An 11,809-nucleotide genomic window follows, 5' to 3' on the forward strand; every position below is an offset into this window, starting at 1 on the left:
CACATTACTAGTAAGAAAGTAACCAACATTTATTTCATATATGCAACACAAAACTGGAGCGTTACATCGAGTAAAATAGTTTATTTCAGAGACTACACGATTAATCAGAAGCTTGCTGGTATAAAGTACAATGTTTCAAAAGATTCTTTAGAACATTCTTTGTCAGCTTTTAACAATGTCAGCCACTTCTTTACCATTGTGCAATTTTCAGCCAGTATAATCAAGTGTTTCAGACCTCAGCGTCTACGGTGTTTGGTTAGTTTGGGAGCAGTGCAAGAATTGGGGGGAGTAAAAATTATGGGAACAGCAGGGTGTGAGAAAAATAGAGTTCTTCAGCTCTTCAATATCCCTACTGCAGCAGCCCTCCCCTGCCCCCCCCCCCCCGCCCGCCTCCACGCCTCTTCTACCACCAACCCAACCACCTCTGTCCAATTTTCACCAGGGTTTCTACACACTCCCCAATTAACTGAACACCTGGAACAGATCACAAGCTGCAGAGCAGATGATAGAAACTATAAACTGTTCAACAGTGAAAAAAAAAAAAAAAACACATCATCAGGCTAAGTGTCAATAATTTTACATCTCCAATTTTTTTACTGGATTTCATTGTCTCAATTTGTTAAGGACACCAAAGCCTCTACTACATCTCCTTTGTGCTCACGTAAACTTCTTTCTGCTGCAGCTCTTGGAATTTCCATTTCGTCAACCTAGTGGACAAAGCAGATGCCTGATTTACAAAAAATTGAAATTAATAAATGTACTGTTATTTACCTGTGTTTGATGTGCTCGTGTATGTAAAATAAAAATTCTTAACTGTGCAATTATTGCACTGTTGCCTGGTAACTCTGAGAGGTATATTCCATAAATACGTATACCAAACACGGATTGTGCATTAATGTAGAGTATACTTCTGTAAGATAATTATACATGAGTCTTGTATACATGTAACTATTCCTAGAGAATAAAATCCAAACACTTTCAAGGAAATTGGCCGTTTTTATACATGTACTAGAGGACGCATTATCTGTCCTGGACGATAATGCGTCCACGCCATTTTTATACTGAAGACGCATCATCCGTCTAGACGAACTTGGGCAAACATCTGTAGTTCGTCTGGTTATGCGTCTCTAGTATAGAGACGGGCACAAGACGTGTTATGCGTCTAGACGAACTATACCTCAAAATTCATCTTGAACGACGCACTAGGAGAGAGAGTTCGTCTAGATTCATAATACGTCTTGTGCCCTTCTTTACACTAGAGACGCATAACCAGACGAACTACAAATGTTTGCCCAAGTTCGTCCAGACGGATAGTGCGTCTTTAGTATAAAAACGGCCATTGTTAACTTGCCATGCAAGTTTCTTTAGGCTTTCTAGCTTACCCAAATTTTCCAATTCATCTACATGTACATGGAAACTGTAGTCAAACAATGAAAGGTTAACTGTATACTGTACTTACTATTAAATCAACATCTTCTTTTTTTATGACAATCCTTGCAAGCTCTTTCTCTCTGGAAACAAAAAGAACAAACAAAAGAAAACAAAATTACTTTTAATCATTAAATTACAAGAAAGTAAAATGTATCCATACTTGAACATGTAGTTTGGGCATGGTGGAAAGAAATTAGTTTGTATCTTATTCTGCATTCTTCCCAGTCTTTGGAAATCTACAGCAAAACGTTCAGGAATGTTTTAAGAATTAATGGAAAAAAAGTGCATGACCTTTAGGCCATTTTGGAGGCCTAAGAGAGTTGTCAAAAACCTTGGGAAGGCAGTGGAGGAAAGCAGTGGAAAACCTTTTCTTGGTATACCAGACATTGAATATTATTTTCCACTTATGACTTATTATTTTTCTTGGAACTAATGCACTAGCCTAGGTTAACGAGATTGTGGGCATAATGAAAAATCAAGTCACTTGTGGTGTATTTTGTAATACACATTACGTTCTGTAACCTAATGGATCATAGCCTGCTGGACTTTGCATTGAGTGGTTCACTGAGGTTTGATGAAGCCTTGCCAGGGTCAGAGTATTATGTGTTCGGGCAAGACATTTTACATTCACAGTGTTCCTCTTCACCCAGGTGTATAACTGGATACCAGCTGGGGGTACCCCACTGCAATACATTACCATCCCATCAAAGGAGGAGTTCGATTTAATCAAAGTCACTTCATGCAACAGAAACAGGAGATAAGTGCTGGCCTGGTGGGGCACTACAAATGTAGGCTTGAAGACAAACTTTTACCTCTGTACCATAAAAGAAAACTGCACAACCAGTAAGCATCATGTGGATTATTTTTGAGTAGGGGTGCAGGTACTGTAGAATCTTCACTACATTCACATTTACCAGTAATAACATAAACTTCTGAAAGTAGCAAGCCCCTGAACATAACGTCACAAAATTGTGGCTGCTAATAAATCCCGAAAGTAGCGACCTGCTGAAAGTGCAACCCCTTCTAAAAACAACCACCCCACCCACCCCCCCAAAAAGATATACCATAAATCCTTGAATTAGCACCCCTCCTATCGGCCAAAATTTAAAATAAACACCCCCTCCCATACCCCATTTTGTGGGAGTGATGAGACAACAAAGGATGTATAGTTTTCATTGTGCAGTATTAGATCTGTGCAGTTTCAGTTTGTGAACACATTAAGTTTGGAAAAAAAAAAAAAAAAAAAAAAAAAAAAGACTTAGTACTGATGGTGCTGCAATTTAAACTTTAGGATAAGCTTTTTATGTCGATAAACATTGAATAAACAGCTTATGTTGTTGTTTATGTGTTGATGATGTATTAAAAAATGATCATGTCAGGCCACGATTTGGGAAAAATTAAATAAATGCCTCCCCCCCCCCAACCCCTTGACCAAGCACCCCCCTTGGATAAGCGCCCTCCTTGTTCTCCTAAATTTGAAGTAAGTGCCCCAGGCGCTAATTTGAGGATTTACTGTATAAAAAATTATTATATATTTTTCCAAGCTATAGTCAGATGAAAGTTAAGTACCGTAACTTGATTTAACGCAATCAACAATAAGGAAAGGTATCACTTATGCCACAAAGCATTGTGAAATGCAGTTCACACAAAACCTGTAGAATTTTATTTAAGTAACAGGAATGTACTATGAGAAACTTTGATTCAAATTAATATCATTTTCCACTGAAGTATATTAGAAGGAGTGTTTCTTCAAGTTTTAACTGAAATCTCGACCAGCGCACTACGTACGTCAGCAGTGTGTCATGAAGAAGAAACAGTTCACGGTATCAGACAAGTTTTCCTGCCGACCACTGACAACATGATCTAGTGTAGAACTGTTTTTATGAATCTCTGGGTTTTTATTTCACAAAAAGAGCTCATTTGTACCAACTTTATATAGCATTTTTTACTCCCTGAAAATAACAACCTCCCGATAATAACTAGTCCCAAAGACTGCTAATTTCGAAAGTGGCGGGGTCGTTACTTTCCGAAGTTTACGATAAGTTTTCCCAATACTCCAGCAGGAGCAAAAACCTTCATATGTATACCTGTATTACATGAAGTATAATTCACCAGTTTTTTTCTTCCACAAAGCAAACGTATCTTAAGGTTACAGTATACCTTCGGGTCGGTAATTTTCTTCAAATTTGGATTTTTGGGTCAAAATAGTGGTCGAAGAATAATCTCTAATTTCTGAAAAAAAAATTTGAAAAAGGCTAAATATTGGCGGAGAAATGGCGGTTTTACGTTTTCACCGGAAGTAAAAGTTTACCTCTTGATTGACAGCCCTATGGCGCGTATGCAATCAACCGAGACGATTTTCGCGGGAATATACCTATATCGATGTCACGAATTGACTACTCAGTTGATCAGCATTGTTGTTCTGACTACCCAGCATTTTTGGTATTAGGCGTGTCTCTATTAAGTTATAAGTAAACATAGACCACGTTTAAACCATGGATCAGTTCGAAAAAGCGAAAACAGCGAAGAACGAATGAAAATACATTAATGAGTGAAGAAGCGAAAGTTCGCCACGCGGATGAAGCTATAGTTATCGTATAAGGTGGGCAAATATTCGTGGTAAGAGAAAAGAAAGGTTCTGTAAAAATTTCGGAACTTGACAGCAATAACAGGGATGCTGACAGAGACTCTTCTGATGAGTCCGATATCGACGAATCATCGCACTCATTGAGACCATTTGAAATATTATCCATGCACAGTTGCCCACACACAGTTGCTCTCCGCGCTTTCTTTTGTTTGTTTCCTTCGCTCAGCCACTCTAACGTTCATATCCTTTTTAGTCTTCCCCATTTTGCCAGACCAGCTTCAATAAAAACCGAGCTACAGAAAAATTATCTCTCTGCCTTCGGTTCCTTGAGCGCATTGCGAAACACAAGAGTTTTTTAGAGATTCGCACGTAAATTTCACCAGGAGGTTAATGGTAGTAAATTTTCCCTGCACTGATTGGCTTAGTTATCTGAGAACCCAGTTGAAGGCGTTTGTGGGCGGAGTTTGTTTGCGAAGCAGAAAATTTTTCTTAGCCCTGTTTTCTCGAATAAATTTTTTCACTTGAAGCAGACACTTTAAAGAGTTATAACTCAAAGGGAATTTGTTCAATTGCTCTTAAATTTGGACAGTGGCTAGTTTAACATATACACTACAAAAGCGTGTCTGGGAATTGTCAATTTCGAAATACTTTTTCTTCGAGAGCGATTTTTGTACGATCACTCCACATTTTTTTAATCCTATTTCGAAAATGTTCTGTAACTTTTTACTGCAATTGAATATGCCAAAACGCAGACATGTTTTTTAAGCGCTTTGGGCCCTGAAACCGAGGAAAAAATTAAATTGGCGAAAAACGAAATTCGCTTTGACTTGTAGCTTCCTAAAGGTGATTCGGGCGCTCGCATTTAGTGGTCGTGAAAAATTCGACAATTCATTTTCTTTCAAAATTCTTAGTATAGTTTGATAGCCAGCTCCATAAGCTTTAATTTGATATGGGGTTTAGGTATCTACAGCTTAAACAGCACGCGCTACATCGCTTGCGCACGAGACACCCCTGAAGGTATACTGTAACCTTAATATGAGAGGATATAAGTACCAGATGTCTTTTTTAATTCACCTGAAAGTGTAATTGGAACTCCGAACACATGCTTCATGATCAGTTGGCTTACTGCATTTTGCGAAGCGAAATGAAACGAAACGAAACAAAACAAAACGAAAGGAAGCCTGACTGCCTTACTTCTTTCATTACCAAGGTGATAAGGCGAACATGCAGACGGCAAATGTCAGTCACGCACCCAGTGCTCGTTTCGCAAAATACAAATCTGTAATTTGTAAAATGGGGCACTTCTGATCTTTCGGCTTTAACTCGCTGTTTAAAAATCATCAGTGCATCGAGTTGTATCTACGAAAAGTGTTAAAGAGTCAGAAGAAATAAGTTACATATCGTCACAGTCTTCGAAGAGCTAGTTTCCCAAAATACAGATCTTCGAATTTGCAAATTACACCCTTCTGCTGTTTTATTCCTTGTTTAGGTTATCGCACGGAGAAATCTGACTGTTGTGATAGTTCAGTACAAGTTTCGTTTCGTTTCGCAAAATACAGCAAGCCGATCGATCAGTCTAATTATTTACCTCTGCAGCTTGGCAGCTTTCTCTTCGGAATATCTTCCCTCCACTAAACTAATAGCCTAAAAATGAATTTAAATGTCTTTTTTAAGTATTTCCTCCACCAAACTATGTGAACTAAGTGGAGAGAGAGGAAAGTCAGATTAAGCTTATAAGTTAAGCTTATCCCGAACGCAAACTTGATGAAAGAAAACCCTTGTAAATAGTGACTTCATCTTTGCCACTCAACCTAAAAGTGAATAATACTTACATTTTCTATATCTGTTGTGCTTATTTCTTTCTCTTCTGCATAATCAGTCACTCTTTCGAGGTCAGCAGACGTTTGTAAATCGTGTCTCTTCGGCAAAGGTTGTTGTACACCTTCCGCCATTTTGAAAATTATTCTGTCACATGGTTGGCCTTAAATAACATTTTCCTACCGAAGGGAGGGTAATATAAAGAGTATATCGTCCTTGTTGAACCTTAAGGCTCAATAACACGCCCTCCTCTTAAAGCGCTAAAATGATAAAACGTGAATGAAAATGTCACAATATTTTCTTTTAAAGAGGCACACTTAGATGTTAGATGTAGTTTGTATGGAAACACTCTTGCAAAAAAATTACCTTAGCGCTCCCTAGTTAGGAAGTAAATGTCGTCATACAATAGTACCCAGACCTACAATCTTGGACAAAATAAATGGAACATCTGGACCACCCCTCCCCCCATTTCAATGATGTCAAAATGGCGCGCTTTTGCTCCTTCGCGCCTTCATCATTGCTTTGGGGGGGATGGGGGATAATTGTTCCATTTTATTCTGTCCAAGATTGTAGCTCTCAGTGCGAGGATAAGCCTGATATCTTCGGAAGCCGGCCATACTTCTCGGAGCGTGATCTTTTGTTCGGATAGTAGATCACGTGATAAACGGCCGTTGATAATATAGTTCATTCGCAGTGCATTATGGGAAGGGCTTTCAGCCCCCTCCTGGATCTACCGTGATCTCGTGACTCACTCTCTTTCTCTTTTTACAGCAAGCAAAATGAAAATGTCTTCATTCACTTCCGTCTTCGCGTTGATGTTTCTTCATCATTTCTTCCAAACAGTGGAATCAAAATTCCTGATACCTGGTGAGGCCTGGGGATATGTCGACGTCAGGAAAGAGGCAACTATGTTTTGGTGGCTCTATGGAGCTCAAACAAGCGATCCCACGGACCGTGTTCATAAACTCCTAGTTTTGTGGTTCCAGGGAGGTCCAGGGGCTTCCTCCACGGGATACGGAAATTTCGAGGAGATCGGCCCTCTTGACGTTAATCTAAAGCCAAGAAACTCGACTTGGATTAAGGAAGCTAATGTCTTGTTTGTAGATAACCCCGTGGGATGTGGCTTCAGTTATGTTGGTGATCCAGGGGCCCTCACCACTAACATCTCAGGTGATTAGTATTTATTAAGCTTGTAAGGAACTTCTTATTATGAAGTATAACATCCAAGGCACTGCAGTGCCAGCCCAGGCCTGGGCAACTTGTTTAGGAGCCTTTTCCTGTGGGACGTCCCATTGTTATCTGCATCCTCCCCTTCCTCCACACATGCACACCCAAATAAATAGATGACTTGAGGCAACCCCTCTATATTTTTAATGGCTTCCTTTGAAAGCAGTCAATGTAAAATGAAGACTGTGAACTGCAGACTGCAGACTGGAGTAAAATGCAGATTAAGGGTAAAATGCAGACTACAGACCAGGGCTAAGAATTGCAGACTGCAGACTACAGACTGTTTATTAATAAGTATATATCGCAATATTTCCATTATCAAGTGCTGACCGTAAACAGGATTATTCACGACAGGCTAATTGCATTGAAAGTCTGCACTCCGGCTAGCCTGAATATCACTCAGGTTAGACTGAATAATGCTCTGGTTAGCCTGCAGTTTACAGTTAGCTCTTAATGATCGAAATGGGAACACAATTCAGTTAAAAAATCTGCAGTCTGCAGTCTGTATTTTACCCTCAGTCCTGATGTGCAGTCTGCAGTCTGCAGTCTGCATTTTACACTGACTGCTTTGAAAGCCTAACAAAACAAAAAGGTAGCTAATCTTTGCAGAATGAACTGGGCCTTAAATTGCAAGAGCTCACCATCCTTGGCAGTGAGTGGCAGGAAGGGGAATGCAGATTAAAGATGCATCACCCCTGTAATATTGGTTCTACAGATAAACCTCTCCTCACAGACACCTCCATAAAATAGTCCACCACTTAACATTTAGATTAACAATAAATCACAGGCCGTTTGCTGGGTATCGGATGAACATAAGCGGCATCTGGTTATTTAAGCTAAGATTACAAAACTTTCTTGTGTTGTTCCTCAAACTATCCGTGCCTCTCCCCTGAAGACATTGATCACCAAAAGACAAGGAAATATCTCTTTCTTGACTAAGCCTACCAAGTTTCAGTGGTCTGTGTTACAAATTGGCCAAGATAACTCTAGTTACATACCTGATATAATATTGGGTTGAGTGTATGATGTCATCAGTCATCTCATTTGCATATTTTACACATACTTAAATATCTCCGGAACTACAATAATCCAGATATTTGCAAATGGTAAACGGCATTTTTATTCTCTCGTGGAATTCTATGTGATACACCTAAAAATTCAAGGGGTAAAAATTGGATCATAGCAACACTTTAAGATATTGATTTACATGTCACATTTTGTGTTAGTAATAATATTAGTTTGTTCTCTTATCAGAAATTACAGAGGATTTGACTGTCTTCTTCAAAGCCTTTCTGGAGAAGTTTCCAGTTTTCAAGGAGATGCCATTTTTCATTGCTGGTGAATCTTATGGTGGTAAAATGGCTGCTGCTTTTGGAGCTGCCTTGCAGGACCTGATTCATGATGGCAAAGTTCAGTGTGAGCTTACTGGAGTAGCACTAGGAGATTCCTTGATCTCTTTCCAAGACACAACACTTTCTTACGCACCCTATCTATTTTCTTTTTCTCTCTTGGATGAGAAAGACTTTCTTAGAGTCCAAAAGTTAGGTAAGGAGGTTGTAAAAGCTACTGATCACAGAGATTATGACAAGGCCATGGATTTAACTGACCAGTTGATCGATCTTATTGGCCATGTGACCGACAATGTTGATGTTTATAATGTGCTGCGTCATAACCAACCAGACCTTAGCATGATGCATTTGATGTTGCAAAGGTACACTAAGTTGTCCAATAATCAAATTTTTTCTCAGTATTTAATGAGAAGTCAAAGTGATCCACTTGTCAAGCTCATGAATGGACCAATCAGGAAAAAGCTGGGGATAATACCAGATAATGTCACATGGGGTGGTCAGTCTGAAATGGTTGCAGAAACCCAACGCAATGATATCCCATCTTCAGTGTTATCAGATGTCGGCAAACTTATCAGAGGAGGTGTTAAAGTTGTCGTATACCAAGGCCAACTTGACATGATTTGTGGTACACTTGGTACCGAGTCATGGATTGCAAAACTCGACTGGGATGGTTTGCCACAGTTTTTGAATTCATCCAGAAAGCCCTTGTATGCACCATCCAAACTGGCAAAGAAAGAGACTGGAGCATTTCTTGAGAACTACAAAAACTTTGAACTTTATTACATTCTCAATGCTGGCCATATGGTTCCTATAGATGCCCCTGAAATGGCTTTGGAAATGCTAAGAATGATTCTCATGTAACAAGGAGAGAATTGATGACTAATCAGTGGTACATCCAGACCTTGAGCTAGGGGCGGGGGAGGGGGGGGGGGGAAAGGGAGGGGGGCTTGCCCTGCTGGCTTTTCTTCCTCCTAAATACAAAATTCCTTTTTAGCGTCTGCTAAAAATTGTTGATTTTACCAGTACACAAAGTTGAGTGCCTCAATTGATTTATCTTTAAAAATAGCATTCAAATCACACAGATGAAACATCATGTGACATTTATGTGTGATATCAGTTTGTGTGCTAGAAAGAACTGCTCAATAAATCAGCATATACTTGATTCATAATCACCGGACATGCTGGAATTTTGCAATAACTTAGGATCCAGTCAAGGTAAAATAGCTTAACTTTGCACTGTCAAATCAACAATTTTTATCACAGGCTTCTAAAACTTTGGATTTGAGTCAAATGGCATACATTTGTATTTTTTAAATAATTTTATTATGTTTAAATTTTAAAAAAATTTCTATCACTTCATAATGGCACTTTATAGACTAGAGATATTGTCTTCCTTTTAGGTTCTCAGATTTTCATGCGAGTGTTCACTTGACATGCCATTGAGAGCACTGCACACTGTTGATATAATGTGCTTTTGTAAACAATATTGAGCTAATTTGAGCCTCAGGGGTTGGGGGAGGCTCCCATATAAATAGGACAGGGGTAATCGTCATACCTTTTAGGAGTTAAAAATGTGGATTTGGCACCTCTTGGGGTCTACAGCCTCAAAAGTTCCCACAGCAGGAGGTTGCACAGTACCTTTTAGGGCATTGAGCCAAAATAAAAGCAGTGTAAGTTTATGTGTTGTTTTAGAATCGGTACCTCTTAGGGGAGAAAAATTCAAGCCACGCCCAGAAAACAGAGTCTTGGTACCTCTTGAGGGTTCTTTTCAAAATTTACAACGAGCACCCCTGTTCTTTTATATGGGAATTAATTTGAGCCTAAGTTTTTGGAGTGAACAGTCAAAGTACAGTCAAGCTGCAGTCAAGTTTCACTATCACTCAAGAAAAATAAGGGCACTGTGTGGTACATTGTTTTAGTAGACACTCTATTGAAGATTGGAGCCTAAAACCTAAAATTTAATGTGCTTTAAGCCAAAATTCAAGAATAATTTTCCCTGGCAAGAGCTATGCCCGTGTGATTGTATTCTATCAACAAGAGAGATTAACAACAAGAGAGATTACATTAATTATCAGATTCCTGGATAATGAGCATGTGCTATTATTTTACTGTGATTATTTTTATAATAAATATATATATCAAATACTTTCAAATAAACATAACCTAACCTCATCACTGACTTGCAGCATGTGTAAGGGACTATTTGCGTTGCTACAGATCTGTGCACGCTCAGCGGGCCTACAATATAAGTTAATATTATTTTTCGATGTACCGTGATCAGATGTAATTTATAGTTTTAACTAATCAGTGAATTAGCTCTTGAACAGCTTGTTTGTACTATTAGCTGTAATTTCGTAACAAGCTTCACCTACCTGCTAGCAAGTAAAAAATTGAAATCTTATATTTTTTTGCGGGTTTTTTTAATTTACATCTCCTGACGTAGAAACTGTTAACACCATAGCTGACATCTTCCTCAAATGAATTCAGCACCTGAGGGTGCTATTAAAAAAGTAGGTTATCCTAAGGGAACACAACCTTCCGTACCTTGAGTGTCAAAACGAAATTTAAAACAACTGCAATTCCCAATCACGGTTATATTCCCTTCGCAGCGGTTTCTTTGGTCGTCAGGCAAAGCTGAGCAAAATCGTTTTGCAATGACCCAGATAACGGCTGCGAAGATGACCAGATCAAACAGTGACAATTTAAGAAGAACTCCGATAGGAAATCGGGCAATTTCAATTTTTAATGGACAAAAACCTTGTACCAGAATAACGTTAAGTATGTTACAGTTCTTTTTGCATTTTCTACAAGCTAAAGATATTATAAAACAGTTGTCTGAAGTAACACTAAAAGCAATTTCCCATGGCACCTCGGGAAAAGAAATTTCAAAGTTCAGAGAAATTGTGCAAACACAGGTAAAGTTTCATTTCACCATTATTTTCAAGTGTTTCATTTGAACTTCAAAATTTGTTTTCGACTTTAGGTGTTGTCAGAGATGATTTCTTTTGAGAAGATTCTTAAAACAGTCGCACAGAAGTTTCCAATACGATATAAATAATCTCGGTACAAAGTTTTTTGTCCACTTGTTACTCGAAATTGTGGTGGATTCCTTCTTAGTTCTTATTTTTTGCATCACCTTAGTCTTCAAGCAAGCTTACTTGGCAGATCTTAGAGAAACAGCCGCCGAGCCTACATGTACTTCCCCTTCCCTCTCCTCCCCTACAGCGGAAACCAAACATCCTCCTGCTTTGGTCAGGCGGAATAACCTTGACTAGAAAGTTCCCAATGAAGAAAGCTACATTAAAGACAGAAAACACTCTTCTATTTTGTCACATTCAATTTTTGGACTTCAAAAAAGGTTCTCTGGATGGGACATTTTACTTCCAGAATATCCAGG

General features: G+C 38.8%; 2 protein-coding genes across 2 annotated transcripts; one reads left to right on the plus strand and one right to left on the minus strand.

Annotated features, from left to right (window-relative positions):
- Window positions 1-384: 384 nt before the first annotated feature.
- LOC145477767 (huntingtin-interacting protein K-like) lies at window positions 385-6,075 on the minus strand. The gene is made up of 4 exons (XM_081455583.1): window positions 5,851-6,075; window positions 5,607-5,662; window positions 1,460-1,511; window positions 385-707 (listed from the first exon to the last, which is right to left on the minus strand). Exons 1-4 carry the CDS (start codon window positions 5,968-5,970, stop codon window positions 612-614), a joined length of 324 nt encoding a protein of 107 aa, XP_081311709.1. The 5' UTR covers window positions 5,971-6,075; the 3' UTR covers window positions 385-611.
- A 431-nt stretch (window positions 6,076-6,506) lies between these two features.
- Window positions 6,507-9,336, plus strand: LOC145477766 (retinoid-inducible serine carboxypeptidase-like). The gene is made up of 2 exons (XM_081455581.1): window positions 6,507-7,006; window positions 8,318-9,336. Exons 1-2 carry the CDS (start codon window positions 6,616-6,618, stop codon window positions 9,271-9,273), a joined length of 1,347 nt encoding a protein of 448 aa, XP_081311707.1. The 5' UTR covers window positions 6,507-6,615; the 3' UTR covers window positions 9,274-9,336.
- Window positions 9,337-11,809: the final 2,473 nt, after the last annotated feature.

This window comes from Orbicella franksi, chromosome 2 (genome assembly GCF_964199315.1).
Source record: "Orbicella franksi chromosome 2, jaOrbFran1.1, whole genome shotgun sequence".
NCBI lineage: Eukaryota > Metazoa > Cnidaria > Anthozoa > Scleractinia > Merulinidae > Orbicella > Orbicella franksi.